This window comes from Salmo salar, chromosome ssa22 (assembly GCF_905237065.1).
Source record: "Salmo salar chromosome ssa22, Ssal_v3.1, whole genome shotgun sequence".
Taxonomy (NCBI): Eukaryota; Metazoa; Chordata; class Actinopteri; order Salmoniformes; family Salmonidae; genus Salmo; species Salmo salar.
In genome coordinates this window covers 16,412,686-16,430,026 of record NC_059463.1, presented here as the reverse complement: position 1 = coordinate 16,430,026, position 17,341 = coordinate 16,412,686, and the positions used below count along the sequence as shown (strand labels likewise).

At 43.8% G+C, this 17,341-nt stretch overlaps 1 protein-coding gene across 2 annotated transcripts; it reads right to left on the bottom strand.

Moving 5' to 3' along the window:
• Positions 1-41: 41 nt before the first annotated feature.
• zhx3a (zinc fingers and homeoboxes 3a) lies at positions 42-17,131 on the bottom strand. 2 transcript variants are annotated; one of them, XM_014166476.2, is made up of 3 exons: positions 16,743-17,131; positions 5,319-8,275; positions 42-1,662 (listed from the first exon to the last, which is right to left on the bottom strand). In XM_014166476.2, exons 2-3 carry the CDS (start codon positions 8,069-8,071, stop codon positions 1,629-1,631), a joined length of 2,787 nt encoding a protein of 928 aa, XP_014021951.1. In that variant the 5' UTR covers positions 8,072-8,275; positions 16,743-17,131; the 3' UTR covers positions 42-1,628. The 2 variants fall into 2 exon arrangements, with proteins under 2 accessions (XP_014021951.1, XP_014021954.1); XM_014166479.2 differs by lacking the exon at positions 16,743-17,131 and adding an exon at positions 10,546-10,649.
• Positions 17,132-17,341: the final 210 nt, after the last annotated feature.

Sequence of the window (17,341 nt, the reverse complement as noted above, 5' to 3'; positions counted from 1 at the left end):
GTGATAGCTTTTCATGTGGCAGTAAAAACATGTAAACAATCTTCCTCAGTGAGTATTTATTCTGGAAAGTGTAGAAAGGATGATACAACAGTGCTTTATGATCAAACTATTTCATAAAAGTTAAAGTGATCATAACACCGTAAGTCCAGATTTCTTTTCATCTTTATTTTTCAAACCAAAATAAATTGGTAACATTCAACACAAGTGCATACACTGCTGGTAGGAGATCACCTCCAATTTCACTTTGGATGGTATAGCACCGTTCTTAGCTATTTAGCAGCTTATCAGAGATGCATGTAGTGACTATGTTTGTTAATATGAAAAATTCAGAAGAATGAAAAGATCTCCTCATTTGGCTCTCTAGCTAGCACAAGATCTACCTCTGTGTCCTCCAAGGCATTTGATCAAATTGACATTTATTTTATAGCATTTGCCAGTATATTTCATATTACAGCTGAATGTTAAGCTTTTACAAGAATACAGAAGCAGCATCTTTTTTTTTTAATTATTCACAGATATAAACTAGCACAGCAGTAACTTTAATGCACTGGCACCTTTTTATGATCTCAACATCACAGTAACTGGAAAGCTATAGGTGATGGTCGGACCGGTCATATCAATGCATTGGGACAGACTTAGTAAGGCAACGTTCGCGTGACAGGCTTCTCTTATGATTGGGTTTGTAGATTCAGCCAGGGCAGTATTGATTTTGACAGAGCCCTGTCAATATCTTTATTCTGGGGCAGTGTGGGTTTAGCATTGCTGTCTGCTAGTGCATTGTATTGTCTCTTGCGTGTAGCTCAGGGTTTCTCAAACTCGGTGCTCAGGTCCCCAAGGGGTGCACGTTTTTTTTTTCTCCTAGCACTACACAGCTGATTCAAATAATCAACTAATCATCAAGCTTTGATCATTTGAATCAGCTGTGTAGTGTTCGGGCAAAAAACTAAAAGTGCACCCGTTGGGGTCCCAAGGACCAAGTTTGGGAAACGCTGCTGTATCTGAACTGTTGAGTGATCACCAACATTTATACAGAGATAAATAAAACTAGAGGCTCAATTATTTCTGGACTTACAGTGACTATAGAAGAAGAGTAAGTAAAATTGAAAAACCAATTAACGGAGGAAAGTAAAATTCAAGGCAGTGCTGAAGTACTGGTTGCTAAAATGTTTTTTTTTACAAATATCAAAGCCAACAATAACATCTCCTAGACACTGCTCATTTTGTCCAGTCAACAAAACCCCTCTTTAGTGCAGTTTCAATCATATACATCTCCCTTTCCCTAAACAGTATCTCTTTATCCCTCTCCCATCTTCCCTCATTCAAGTCAGTTGTCCAGTCAGTGTTAGTCTTCTCTCTGTCTCATCCGGCTTACCACCCTCTATGTGCACCATCCCATTCCCCACACGACCACAAAGAAGAATGAAGAAAGACTTGAACATCACAGGACTCAAAAGGTGAGAAGTTCTTTCTTTAGAGGATGGCAGGAAGTGATGGGGGTATTCACAGTTACAGTCCAACGGTCCAGCTACAATCACATCTGCTGTCATAATGAACACACCAGACCATGGCCATCTGTAAAGCCAGCCAGCCGACCCATCCTTTACCCCGGGTAGGTTTGGGCCACTCCGTCACACTTCAAGCAGCTCTATTATCAGACGGTCCCTGAAAACACACACAGGACTCGCATTAGTACAATATTGTTCTGATGAAATTACATTTTCTATAAATAAATGTTATATTATGTATTTTTTGAATAAGCGCTGTTAAAAGATACGAGGAAATCACAGACTAACTTCTGTAACAGCCAACTCACAAAAGACAATAGACATGATTTATTCACATATATTAGCACACTCTCTTAATCTATAATTCAATGGCCCAGAATCCAACTCTTCCAAAAATAGCTTCTTAAAACACAGACCTTTGATTGTCTGAACAAGCCACTCTGTATGAATACCCACACTCTCCCCCCGGTTCATTCCTTTATTCTTCACACAATAACAACTACAAACACATAACTGACATTTTTTCTTTAACTTCAATTTTACAGTTCACAAAGCCATAAATAAATCATATCCAATATCAGAGCAATATATAGCTACTGTAGAAATCAACAGTATAGTTTTTGACATTCTGTGATGACCAAGGAGCAATTTTCTTCATCATCGAGGCTGGCAGGTAAACAACTGACTTAACACATAGAAATTCCATGAAGGTATGCATATGCAGGGTAGAGACAACAATAATGCCACCCGCAAAACTAGAATAGTCCCTGTAAGCAAAATGACGTTGAAAAGATGTCGAAAATACGTTGAAGTTAGGTTCGATTTAGGTTCTGAATGAAAGGTGAAAATATACATTTTTCGGACGTTAAAAAGATGAAAACAGGCTGTTACATTGGCGTTATTAGTCCCGATTCCTGTGACTAATCATTTTGGCTATTTAAGCTCTGAATTATTTTTATTTAACTAGGCAAGAACAAATTCTTATTTACAATGACGGCCTACCCTGGCCAAACCTGGACGACACTGGGCCAATTGTGCGCCGCCCTATGGGACTCCCAATTACAGCCGGATGTGATGCAGCCTGTATACCCAACTTCATCAGGAGGAGTTATCCTGAGCATATTTGCAATGTGTTAACACAGCGGGAAATGCAGAAGTATTTTATTTTTTCGCTATGATCAGCTCGTCAAATTTACGGATACAGACTTGAAACCACTGATCATGACACGTGGTGAAACTCCTGGACAGCAGCTGTGAGTAGCCAGATTATCCATTCCATATTGTCCATTTTACTTTGACCTGTCCTGTTTTAGGTCAGAAGTCAGCTTTTATTTCTTTCATCACATTCCCAGTGGGTCAGAAATGTACTCAATTAGTATTTAGTAGCATTGCCTTTAAATTGTTTAACTTGGGTCAGACGTTTCAGGTAGCCTTCCACAAGCTTCCCATAAGTTGGTTGAATTTTGGCCCATTCCTCCTGACAGAGCTGGTGTAACTGAGTCAGGTTTGTAGGCCTCCTTGCTCGCACACGCTTTTTCAGTTCCGCGCACAAATTTTCTATAGGATTGAGGTCAGGGCTTTGTGATGGCCACTCCAATACCTTGACTTTGTTGTCCTTAAGCCATTTTGCCACAACTTTGGAAGTACGCTTGGGGTCATTGTCTATTTGGAAGGCCCATTTGCGACCAAGCTTTAACTTCCTGGCTGATGTCTTGAGATGTTGCTTCAACATATCCACATAATTTTCCTTCCTCATGTAGCCATCTATTTTGTGAAGTGCGCCAGTCCCTCCTGCAGCAAAGCACCCCCACAACATGATGCTGTCACCCCGTGCTTCACAGTTGGGATGGTGTTCTTCGGCTTGCAAGCCTCCCTCTTTTTCCTCCAAACATAACAATGGTCATTATGGCCAAACAGTTCTATTTTCGTTTCATCAGACCAGAGGACATTTCTCCAAAAAGTACGAGCTTTGTTCCCATGTGCAGTTGCAAACCGTAGTCTGACTTTTTTTATGGCGGTTTTGGAGTAGTGGCTTCTTCCTTGCTGAGCAGCCTTTCAGGTTATGTCGATATAGGACTCGATTTACTGTGGATATAGATACTTTTGTACCTGTTTTATCCAGCATCTTCACAAGAACCTTTGCTGTATTTATGGGATTGATTTGCACTTTTCACACCAAAGTACATTCATCTCTTGGAGACAGAACGCATCTCCTTCCTGAGCGGTATGAAGGCTGCGTGGTTCCATGGTGTTGTACTTGCGTACTATTGTTTGTACAGATGAACGTGGTACCTTCAGGCATTTGGAAATTGCTCCCAAGGATGAACCAGACTTGTGGAGGTCTACAATGTTTTTTCTGAGGTCTTGGCTGATTTCCCCATGATGTCAAGCAAAGAGGCACTGAGTTTGAAGGTAGGCCTTGAAATACATCCACATGTACACCTCCAATTGACTCAAATTATGTCAATTAGCTTATCAGAAGCTTCTAAAGCCATGATATCATTTTCTGGAATTTTCCTAACTGTTTAAAGGCACAGTCAACTTAGTGTATGTAAACTTCTGACCCACTGGAAATGTGATACGGTGAATTATAAGTGAAATATAATCTGTCTGTCAACAATTGTTGGAAAAATTACTTGTGTCGTGCACAAAGTAGATGTGCTAACCAACTTGCCAAAACCATAGTTTGTTAGCAAGAAATTTGTGGAGTGGTTGAAAAACGAGTTTTAATGACTCCAACATAAGTGTATGTAAACTTCAGACTTCAACTGTATATTGTTTCTTAACATGTCAGCACATTTTGTATTTGATTGGGTGCCATTTAGAATCGGCTATTTGTTCAGAGAAACCTACATGATGTAAAAAGTGTCTGTCTCATTACATTGTCATCCATTTTATCTTCAGCCTGAAGGCTACAGAAAAGGCCACCGTATACTATGTCTGCTACATGATTTATGTTGGATGATTTTTTGGGGGCGGAGCGTTGGTGGAGAGCAGCAGCGATGCGTCTCTCCAACAGCACTCTGGAGAGGCGCGCTGGGAAAGGACAAAGGAAATATTTTGCACCCCTGCATTTTGACAAAGTGGGCACTGATTCTCACAGGGTGGCATCAGCGCTCACCTAAAAAGCACATATGCCACTGGTTGAGAGAAATAGTTATTGTTTTTGGGCAGAAATATATGAGGTTTGGCCTCCCGAGTGGTCCAGCGGTCTAAGGCACTGCATTGCAGTGCTAGAGGCGTCACTATAGACCCCGGTTCAATCCCATGGTGTGTCGCAGCTGGCCGCGACCGGGAGACCCATGAGGTGGCGCACATTGGCCGTCTGGGTTAGGGGAGGATTTGGCCGGCCCAGGATATCCTTGTCCCATTGCGCTCTAGCGACTCCTTGTGGCGTTCTGGGAACACATTGGTGCGGCTGGCTTCTGGGTTAAGTGAGCATTGTGTCAAGAAGCAGTGTTGCTTGGCGGGGTCATGTTTCAGAGGACGCCTTGCTCTTGACCTTCGCCTCTCCCGAGTCTGTAGGGGAGTTGCAGCGATGGGACAAAACTAGCTACAAATTGGATATCATGACAAAGGGGGTACATGTTTTTTGAAATATATATCTTTTTTTTTTAACATCAAAATAATTATGTAAGGTTTTATGTGTTGTTGGAGGTGCATCTTGGCCAGATTAGCTCAAATGCCGCCCTCTTCAATCTGCCGCAATAGGCGGCGGCCTAATCCTGCCTAATGAGTGGGCCGGCCTTGGGTACATGAGGTGATCACAGATTCAGTACTTTTCATTAGACAACGGTAACTGATAGAACTCACCTGGGCTCTGTCTGCTGCTCACCAAAGGCCTGGCTGGTAACAGGCTGCTGGTGGTCATCCTTCCTCTCTGCCCAGTGACCATGTAGTCCTTCGGCCTTCCCTGTCTCCACAGCTCTTTCTCTCTCCCCAGTCTCCACTGGCCCTGCTGGACTCAACAGCGGCCTCTGTGTGTCTGCACCCCACCAGAATCCCTGCTGCCCTGAGCTCAGCCCCTCAGGTCCTCCATCAAGCTGCTTGTTCACCTCCTGCTCCACCAGTTTCCTATGAACCTCCTGAGGGTTGATCAGTGCCCCTGCGTTGTGGTCTCTGTGGCCCTTTCCTTCCTCCCCCTCTGCTGGTAGGCACTGGTAGCCCTCCAGCCATTTCAGCTGGCTGTTCTTGTGGATATAGCGGCTGTCACTGAACCAGCGGACCACCTCTGGCTTGGATAGACCCGTCATGATACTCAGCTCCTCAGACTGCTGGCTGCTGGGCCAGCGTGTGCTGGTGAATGCCTGCCTCAGAAGGTGCACCTGCCTGGGTGTTTTCTTGCCCCAGGGGGCAGAGAAGGACGGGTGTGACAGGTCTGAGATGTGTGTCTCAGACTTGAGCTCTGGAGGGAAGGCCTCTGAACCAGGTTTTGAAGCTGGATCGCTCACCATGGACCTCTGCAGGTTGATCTTTATGGGGTCAACTTTTAGTTCAGGGCAGGTCCTGTCTTCCCCAAAATGGTTTTCCTCCTTGATAAGCTGCCGCAGGACTGACATAGCTTTCATAGGAACCTCCGTGGTGCATTTGCCATCCTCTACAATAGATATGCCACTACCGCTGCTTTTGGTAATGACACTGCTGCTGGTGTTTTCGTTTTGGGCTTTGCTGGCATGGTTCAGGTTGTTGACATGATCATTATTGCTAGTGCTGGAGTAGCCACTACTAAAACTGCTGTTGTTGGACTTGTGGATATTGTTGTTGTTACGGTCATCATCACCCATTGTTGATGGGTAATGATCCTGATTAGCTGTGTTGCCGTTGCTATGGATGTTATAGGTGACAACATTAGATTTTCCAGTATTACTCATGACCACTTTACTTTTGTTGCTGCTGCTGAAGCCTTCCAAGACAGATGGTATGCTATAATGTCTGCTGCTTTGATTGTTTGGTTTGTCATGGCTGTCAGTGAGACAATCATCATTATTGCCAATGTTGGAGGTGCAACTGATGATGCTGATTGGTTTCCTAGTGCCATGGTCCCCGGCGTCATTACTAATGGAGGAGTAACTACTGATGCTGCTGCTGCTACTGCAACTACTACTGCTACTGCTGCTTCTGCTGATGGTGCTAATGACACAACCGTTGTTTCCCGCCAAGCCCAACCTCTGCGCAACACTCTTGTCAGACTCCAGGCTGGGCACAGTAGTGGGTATAGTGTTCCTGGCTACTACCTGCGTTGTTCCGCTGACTACTGTCTGATATTTCGGAGGGATCATGGTTGGGGCGACACAAGAGACCCTAGTGGTGACCGGGTGACCAGAGGCTGAAATGCTAGCCGAAGTGCCTATGACTCCAGCATGCCTGCTCACTACACTGCCATGGGACACCCTGGCAGCCTGGTGGCTGGGGCCCACTGGAGCAGGCTGGGCATGGACAGTGTGTTGGTTTACAACATGAGTGTTGTGCCGTTGCTTAGGGGGCTGTTTTGGGGGCGCTGTTCCTTGGAAGACCGTGCTGAACATCTTCCTCCTGGCCTCCTCTATCTCCTCGGGGGACCAGCTGATACCCTGTTTGAGTCTATGGGCGGTAAACCAGAGTTTGATCAGCTCCTCTGGCCAATCAGAAACCACGGTCAGGTAGCAAAGCTCTGCTTTGGTCGGGTAGGGGAACTTTCCAAAGGAAGTCTTGAGAAAACTGCTGGTGTCCATGGCGGCATCATAGGTGGGGATGCTGCTCAGGGGAATCATCACCTTTGGGAGGTTTTTGCTGGAATCAGAGGACGAGGAGGAGAATGAGAAGGTGGGAGGGCTGTGCTGGTGATAGGCTTGATTGGGCACCGTTGTCGTTATCACATGAGTGGGAGGTTTCCTCAACATAGCAGGGCCACTGGTCCCACTGAGAAACCCATTCTGTAGTTTAGGCACATTCGTCAACATGGTGGGGTCTGTCTGTTTCATCTCCTTCCCAGTGTCTATCCTCCGCACCTCTACTGTGTGGGAGACTACAATCTTCTTGTGCTGTCCCTTGGTCTTCATCATCCTCACTATAGGTGTTTTAGTGAAGGAGATTGCAGGATCGTTAGAGTCCTCCCCATTTGTAGTGAACAGGTTCTGCTCCACGATAGTCGCCCCATCGCTCTTCCTGACATGCAGGGACACGGTGACAGAGCCCCTCGACACCCCAGGGTGGGCTTTAGAGTTGTGCAGGGCCAGGGCCTCAAACCTGACCACTGACACACCACAGATCAGGCAGTAGAAACTGGGCTGGGCCCTGAAGTCTATGTGGCAGCTGTGCAGGTGGTCCAAAAAGTAGTTCAGATCTCTGGACTCAAAGCGGCAAGGTGGGCAGCTGTATGTGCCCACTTTCTGCCATCTGTCACCTCCTTCAGGTCTGGAGGAATCATGGAAGAAATGGCGTCCGTCTTCCCCAGATATGCTGAGGATGCTGTCCTCTGGGATTGTGGGTAGGAGCTCAGGGAGGCAGCCAAGTATGATCTCCTCGCGCATGTGTTTGCTTTTGGATGGGATCATGCATGGCACTGTTGACTTCCTCTTGCTGGCCATTGTATTGTAGTGGTGTGTAGATGATGGGTGACTGACTGGTTGTCCCGTATGGTAACGGAGGGCGAGTGGTTTGTGGAGAGAACTGATGGAGTTTAAGTGTCATGGGCCAGCCGCGATGACATCACAGTGTTGCTTCATGTTTGTCCTCAGCTTCTGGGACTCCTCTCACACGACAGCAGGCTGTTTTGGCAGCTCACTGGAAACCTATGGGAGAGAAAACAGAAAAAGATGTGATAAGTTCAATAATTCCTAAAACGAATGCATCCACACACAATCAGGAAAACTCCCAGTCATTTTTACATTGTCATGTGCCTCACTCTTCTGCCAACCTTGGATAAGAGCCACTGTCCACATTTTACAGGCAATAATGTTCCAACCCTTTACATTGTGGTGTAAACAACTTTTGGGAGCTATCTGGTGACATCAGTGCTACCCGATGTGCTCTCAACAATGATTTTGATGACACATGCAACATTACGTTATGTTAAGCAATCAAATCGACAGACTGCATCAAAGGGCCTCCAACTATTTGTCACCCTTTATTTAGGATGACGTACGCTATTCGTTTTGGTAAACACACACATCCATGAATACACACACACACACATCCACTCTCTGTAAATATACCCCCGTTGTACTCTAACACACTCACACATGGAGGTTCCTCACAATTGCTTCAAATTTCACATATGCATGCACACACACACTTGCACACACCAGTGTTTCCCTTATATTCATTTAGCTGCTAAATCATTGCCACCACTCCAAAATATATGATACAAAAATATATATATCATTTGGAAAATCATTTCTGGGATGGTAAAAACGTTTTCAGTGTAAACCAAATATAAATAAGATCATCTTTGAGAACTAACAATCATCAAAATAAAAACTAGACAGAGAATCTAAAACTGTTATAATGTTTGCGTCACTCAGGTAGCATAAGAACAATGGCATTAGCCATATCAAAACAAAAATCTCTCAACCCCATGACAAAATGTGTAGAATTGCAGGAAACTAGCTTTAAAACAGATTTTTTTTTCTCTCAACCTCATGAGAAAATGTGTAGGATTGCACGACACTAGGCAAAATGTGTAGGATTGAAGAAAATTAGCTTTAGGACAGCAAAATTACATTTCTACGGCCAAGGGGACGGTTTAAGACTGCATCATTAGCCACGCCCACTCCCCCCAACGCTAACTTTGACGCCGCTGCTGAAAAAAACCCTAGGGGAAACACTACACACACCACTTAACTCAGTTTGAAGCCTTTTCAGGACAAAGGCCAACTCTGGTCAGTGTTTTCGGCTTATTCTGTTTTTACAGTTATGTAGCTAAATATATAGATAACAACATTCTTAGTACAACAGCATAGAGTATGAAGTGAGGACACAAATCTGCTTAAATTCCTCGCTGCCCTCTCATTAAACACAACCCTCCCCACACATATTCTCTCTCTCCCTCCGCCTCTCTTGCTGTGAATTTGTTGACGTGCGACAGGGTGTTGAAAACCGCTCTTGATCTTATCTAGTTCTCACAGAGATGTCGTGATGATTCGGCAGATAGCTGAGATATGTCTCTCTTTGGCAGACGTTCATCATCATCTTCATCATCAGTCCATATCTCAGTGTCCTTCTCAGTACTTAAAACTATTTATTACAAGGTGTGTCAACACAGCACGCAGAATGAGCACACTATTACATTCTTGAAATATCTATAGCCAAATTCTTAAGAGTCGGGTCATTATCCTCTTGAACATGGCCATACTCCTGAAAAACGTGTATGTCTTCAGCCAGTCCAACTGAATGAAGATATGTGTCTGCATTCACCATGGTCTGCTGGTTGGTAAATAAAAGATGAACCTGTTCCGGAATTAAAAATCCCAAATGACTGCCCACAGTACATGCTGATCCCGGACAGGCCGTGATGTCCTTTTTGAAACTGCCTCTTTTATTTCTAATGACGGCTCCCTTCGGACTAAAAACAAAACACCCAAAAAACTAGGTCACCAGCATCTTATGTAGTAATCCCGGTTCGCTGCATCCAGACGTGGGCATTTGCTGTATGTTTAGCTGGCGGGGAGGTCCTGATACTTTCTGACGGCACACAGTTAACCCCTGATGAGGACAGTGGGTTTAGTGAGTGCATTCCAGTGAGACGTTGGCTACAGCTCTCATGCCAGAGAGTCTGGTCTACTCATGCTCAACGAATAAAATGTGAAGGTATGGTTTTAGTACTGTGTGGACAGGGGAAAGGCAGAGGTCTTACTAGTTAGTTCCCAGTTACAGTACATTCGGAAAGATTTCAGACCCCTTGACTTTTTCCACATTTTGTTACGTTACAGCCTTATTAAAAAAAATTGATTCAATTAAATGTTTTCCCTCATCAATCTACACACAATACCAAATAATGACAAAGTGAAAACAGGTTTTTAGATTTTTTTGCACATTTATTAAAAATAAAAAACAGAAATACCTTATTGACATGGGTATTCAGACCCTTTGCTATGAGACTCAAAATTCAGCTCAGGTGCATCCTGTTCCCATTGATCATCCGTGAGATGTTTCCACAACTTGATTGGAGTCCACCTGTGGTAAATTCAATTGATTGGAAAATGATTTGGAAAGGCACACACCTGTCTATATAAGGTCCCACAGTTGACAGTGCATGTCAGAGCAAAAACCAAGCCATGAGGTCAAAGGAATTGTCCGTAGAGCTCTGAGACAGGATTGTGTCGAAGCACAGATTTGGGGAAGGGTACCAAAACATTTCTTCAGCATTGAAGGTCCCCAAGAACAAGTTGAGTAAAAGCAGTAAAAGGCACATGACAGCCCGCTTGGAGTTTGCCAAAAGGCACCTAAAGGACTCTCAGACCATGAGAAACAAGATTCTCTGGTCTGATGAAACCAAGATTTAACTCTTTGGCCTGAATGCCAAGTGTCACATCTGAAGGAAATCTGGCACCATCCCTACGGTGATGCATGGTGGTGGCAGCATCATGCCGTGGGGATGTTTTTCAGCGGCAGGGAGTGGGAGACTAGTCAGGGGTGAAGGAAAGATGAACGATGCAAAGTACAGAGAGATCCTTGATGAAAACCTGCTCAGGACCTCAGACTGGGGCGAAGGTTCAGCTACCAACAGGACAACGACCCTAAGCACACAGCAAAGACAACACAGGAGTGGCTTTGGGACAAGTCTTTGAGTGGCCCAGCCAGAGCCCGATTGAACATCTCTGGGGAGGCCTGAAAATAGCTGTGCAGCGACGCTCTGCATCCAACCTGACAGCGCTTGAGCGGATCTGCAGAGAAGAATGGGAAAAACTCCCAAAATACAGGTGTGTCAAGCTTGTAGCGTCATACCCAAGAAGACTTGAGGCTGTTATCGCTGTCAAAGGTTCTTCAACAAAGTACTGAGGAAAATTCGAGCTTACGTAAACTTACGTAAATGTGATATTACATTTTTTTTTATTTTATTTTTTGCAAAAATGTCTAAACCTGTTTTTGCTTTGTCATTATGGGGTACTGTGTGTAGATTGATGATAAGATGTTTTTTTAATCAGTTTTAGAATAAGGCTGTAACAAAATGTGGGAAAAGTCAAGGGGTCTGAAAACTTTCCGAATGCACTGCATGCAGTTAATTGTAATGTAGAACTATAATCATTACTGCCTCATCCTAACTGATAGTCTTTCACAAATGTGGCTCGAATTTTGTTTCCTGGTCTCAGACCTCCTCAATCACCATACACATGTTGAAATACTAATGCATCAAGGAGATTACAAAAAATGTGGCCTACAAAATGTGCATGTAAAATGTTTTTATCTGTCTTCATCACAATGATACAAAGGCCATGCCATTTAAAAAATACCATGTGATGGAAAATAATGTCATCTGAGCACTAATAGGTTGAAGTTATTTGTGTCCAGAGTACTGCGCTGAGATATAGCAGTGCCGTTGCCATTGTACCTCTCCCCCTAAAACATCCAATTCCATGCATGACAAACCCAAGACAGGCACAAAGTTGAGCAAGGGTACATGAAGAACCAGGTCACCATTCTAAAGAATGGGGTGCATTATCTCACAAGCGAGATGTGCAATCAGACAAGACTAGGGCTTCTCAGACAGGGAGCCATTGAATGGTGCACTTTGAAAAGAGGGGCCTCGTGTTTCAGCGCTAAAGTAGACGACTCAGACGGGAACTGTCTCCCGGTGTGTCGTATGTCCCGATACTGGCACTGGCTCTATGGCTGAGATGAAAAGAGTTTAATCTCCATAGACCTGGAGAGTACTGATCTGAACTGAGGCAAAGTAACAGAGCTTTCAGACAAGCTCTCAGAACACCCCCCGCTCACTCTTCATAAGCAAAGTCCTCATGTTACCTTGTGTGCTCAACTCAGTCAGAATGATTTCATTTCAACTAACTATTTAATATTTGGCTTATAAGAATAAAACACTTACAAAAAAAAGGTGGTTTCATAGCTGAAGGGGTATAAAGTGGTACACCTTCAATAAAATAGCCCACAGGCACGTGTAAATTGTAGGGTCACCAACAGTTGATATTTGCAAACAGAGATTGGCGTTTGCAATGCCATGTTGCTGGTCACATGACTGAGGAGTAAGAGGACAGAGAAGAAGGAATGACATAGGGAGAGCAGACCCAGACAGACAGCTGGGGTAAGAGGAGAACATGGGTGAAGATGACAGAGAAAGCAATGAAGTACACATCCACATCGTTTTACACCAAAGCTTTCAGAAATATTTATCTTTTAACTCAACTGCCAGTAAACAGTTGGTGATGCTGCAGTCACACAAGGGCTGAGGAGATCTTGGCTGTTTTATGACAACATTTGTTTTCCAAATATTAGCGTGTCAGTGATCCACAGCTGTCTTGAAAGCCTGCTTAGCTGGTATTGAGTTGAAGATCAACAGAAACAGCTCCTGGCATAAGTGGGTGTGGGACAGACAGAACAACTCCTGACAGACACATCTAAACGATAGGAAAAATCTGTTTAAGAGTACATCTTCCGCCAAATGTCCATTAAATAGATTCAAGTCATGTGAGTGGATCAGCTGGAAACCCAAATATAAGTCAGAGACGGATAGCAATTACTGCCCTGAACAGGGAAGACGTTGAGAACAATGCCGCCTCATTTATAAGAGAAACGTGATCCAGCGCTGGGAGCCTTATTCAGAAGACTGACCGTCGACTTGTCATTGTTCCATTTCCTACATGTCTGGATGTCTCCTGTGTCTATTATGCTTTCTGTGTCTGTTATTGACTGAATGGCTAGAATTTAGTGGGCACGTAATAATTTAAGTGTATAGCTATGTAATGGATTAGTGATTGCATTCATAAAATCCACATTTACTGTAATGAAAAACACACCTGTATCCAAGGATGTGAGTGGTTAACCTAGTGTTAATATAGTGGGATCTGTCTTCAGTATGTTCCCAATTGTATGCCCGTAAATTCTGTATCTGAGTGTGTCTTCAGGGTGTGTGTGTGTTATGTATTTCTACGTGTACCAGGATATGTGTAAGTGTGTGTGAACGTATGCATGTCTGCTGAGACGCAGGTGTTGTCAGACGTCAACCCCCCCCCCCCCCCCCCACTACATCCGTGACTGCAGCCGGTCCGCTGAGAGACCAGTCGGCGATGCCACTCATGTGTTAACATTGTCATGGCAACCCCTCACTTCTCCTTGCCCACCACACCCCACACAGAGGAGTCAATCGTTTACACCCACCACGCAACCAGACAGACGTGCAGACACACACACACACACACACACACACACACACACACACACACACACACACACACACACACACACACACACACACACACACACACACACACAAAACAACCTTATATGGCAGGCAAAGGACAATGTTAATCCTCCTGCAGTGCCATCTCTGAAAATGCCAGCCTTGGCTTAGCTGTTCCGGAATATTGGGGTGGGGTCAGTTGTAAAGACACCTTCCCACAATGACAATACCAAAATACCTGCTCAACTGCACAGTCCACCCTACTAATTAAGTGTTTGTGGCACCATCTAATAAAAAACAAATGAGTTCCACATACATTGCAAAGGGTTAGGGTTAGGGCTACTGCCAAAGCATCTCTTGTTCTGTTCAAATACATTTTCATGTCCTCCATCGAAATCTTATATTTTTCACTAGAGCCTTCCTCAATGGCCTGGCTGAATGACGGACAAAATTTGTGTGAAGAAATCCTGAGTCACGGGAGCCTATTTCTGCGTTATTGATGAATAACTCCTTCAGTTCTGTATCTGGGACTCCAGGCCATTGATTTGGCAACTTAAAAAGAAAAAGGAAGAAAAATGGCGGCGTATTGCGCATTGTACTGTCCAACCTAAAATGGCTGACATCACAGCCTCTTGTAACTGCCAGAGTTTGGCAAATGCCAGCTCCTGCTGACCAAACCTTTCTTGCACGAGACAGAGAAAGTGGCAGGGGCTCTCTCCTCTCCAGACCCTAGTTTTTGTGCAGAGAAGTTTATTTTGGTTGGAACTGAGCAAACATGCTGTCTCAAGGAGGCTTTCGATCGCATTGTACCTCGATACGCCTAAGAAAAAAGCGATACCATACGATGAAAAGGAGAGAATAAGAGTGAACCCATACAGAGTGGTGTAGACTTTCAGACTAACAAAACAAAGCTCTCTAAGTAGTATGCTTATGGGACTGTTTTTGTGAGGAGGGGGAAGTATGCTGTTATCATGAATATGGTTGTTTGTACAGAACTGCTGGGAAATAGATCTGGTTGGCATTAGATAGCTGATTTTCCTCTCTGAACTTGAGGAATGTTATACACTCGATGTCAGCTAAAACTGCAAATCATGACCATATGACCTGCTTGAGTGTGCTCTGGCAATCGCTACACAGCACAGTGAAACCTAGGGCACAGAAATGAAAATATTGTTTGACTGGTGTCGATAGACATCAGAACATATAATCCGCAAAGCAGTATATTTGTACAGTAACTAAGGAGTGTCATCCGAGGACGTTTCTTTTTTAGAGTGGGGTGGGCACTCTCGGTCCATTACGCTGTGTCTGTGTATACAAACACTCTCTGTTATGGCCATAGCCAAAACTGTGAGCCGTCCCTAATTGCAGGGAATAAGGATAAAAGGCAATATGCCTGGCCTCATTAGAACAGTTCCGAGAAGGAGAGATGGAAGAACGTTCCCAGGGATCCACAATGGGAATTGACATTCCCCCAGTGTAACCTCCTAGAAGAGTGCAACCCTCTACACATACACACTCACTGGACCAGGTTGAATCTAGCCAGGCTGTGGGAGCTAGCGTGTCTAGCTTTGTATTAGTCTGTAATGAGAGACGTCTGCCAAGCATTGGAGCAAGGGAATAATCCTATTTTACGTATGTCATGCATCTACGAATTTTGAAGGGGCGCTAATGGTAAAATTAGGTGTCTGCATAATTATTCTAATTGAATAACCTTACATTATATTTCATATACCCTGGTAGCATGACATGCTTCTTCAGTTCCAATTGGTATGATGCCTCTGACTCATTGCATGTGCATGAATCACTCACACATTTCCCTGATTACAGGGTTGAATATTTAACCGATAGTTGCCGGATGAATATTTTCTGCTGCTCATTCAAGAGGTAGGATACCATCTTATGGTCCTATATAATGTGTATTAACATCAGACATACATAGAGCAGTGGATAAGGTAATATTAGTCAGCACTGGGATCCATGCTGAATGCCTGCTGTGTCACAGGCATGTTGGACAGCTAACACAAAACGCATTGATTATACAGGGTCACTTCATTGGCTAGACACCTAAAGAAATGTGGGTGTCCTGTCTGTTTTAGAGATGGGAGTCATGAGGAAGATCTTACAGCGTGCAATATTCTGACAGTTTGACACACATGAAAAAAAGGCAGATCAAAAGATGACAGCTCCCAAAATGCAGTTGATTGCTGAGCTATAAGCATCAGCAAGTCAGTATCGAGGACTGAGGGAAATGAAACGAAAACAATTGTGCAATACATATAACCAATAATGTGTTCAATGAAACATTACTTAAGAGTTGAAAGGAACGATTAATGTCGCCATAAAATTCATAGATTAAAAAGGAATACATTTTTTGCAGAAAATACAGCTGGACGTGTGGGTCCTCCAAGTTAGGCTACCAGTCATCAAATCCAATACGATTATGTATTCGTTACATAAAAAGTCCTTAAAACTTAAATACGAGAATAGTCAACACTGACTCACTCAAAAAAGAAGAGGGAAATATTCAGCGTTGTGCAATAAATTCATCAGAAACGTCACATTGTAACGTGCGAGAGAGGGCAAGTAAACGTTGTAGGCTACATTCTTGAAACTAACAAACTGGCAAGTTAACTCGTTCACTCCAGTAGCCTGTTGGGAAACATTGGCTCTCTTCTTACTTGCGATAATCTTCAACTCATTCTGTAGAATTAAACATATTCCCCAAAATCCTAACTCGACACCCCCCACCTACTGTCGCCATTTTATAAATTTGCGACTTCATATAAACTGCCTAGACTAGACTACAGCGCCAGATAAAATTCTATAGCCAAAATTTGAGTAAACAATCTGGAATTATAACTCTAATAATACGAGCTATTCTATTGTACAAGGAAAAGTGGCATTACCTTGATAGTTGGTCCGGAGTAAAATGGAATCCGACATTAATATAGAAATGAATTATATTAGATTAGCTCCGTTCGTTGCGCTTTGAGAGGAGGGGGTGGGTCCTCGCCTCAGATGAACCCGGTGAACTGGCGTGAACCCGTCAGTCAGTGAACACAGCAAGGTAGGCTACATTACCTCTCCTCGCACACTGTATGGACAGAAAACAACTATGGTCGGCGGCTGGACGACGCAGACAAAAAATTATACGTAGTGTAGCCTATTTCCTATGAACACGTGATTCAAAGCGTCACCCAAAATCCTAAACCCTTTCATCTAAATGTTGGAGAGGGGCGGGGGTCGGACGGTGAATGTATACGCGAGAGATGCGCTCGGAACAAAGCAAAAGTATTGGAGACGAACAACGATCGGTCAGTTTTGAACAGTAGCCTACTGAAAATGTAAGAGTGTATTTGAGCATTTGCCAAATGTGTAGCTTAATCATTTTGACATCATTTCCAATCTGAAACTGTCTTACCTGCCACGTAAGCCTAGTAAAAACAGTCATAGCCGAATGAATATACATAATAATTAGGTCACACCGTTTTGCCAATTTAACCCG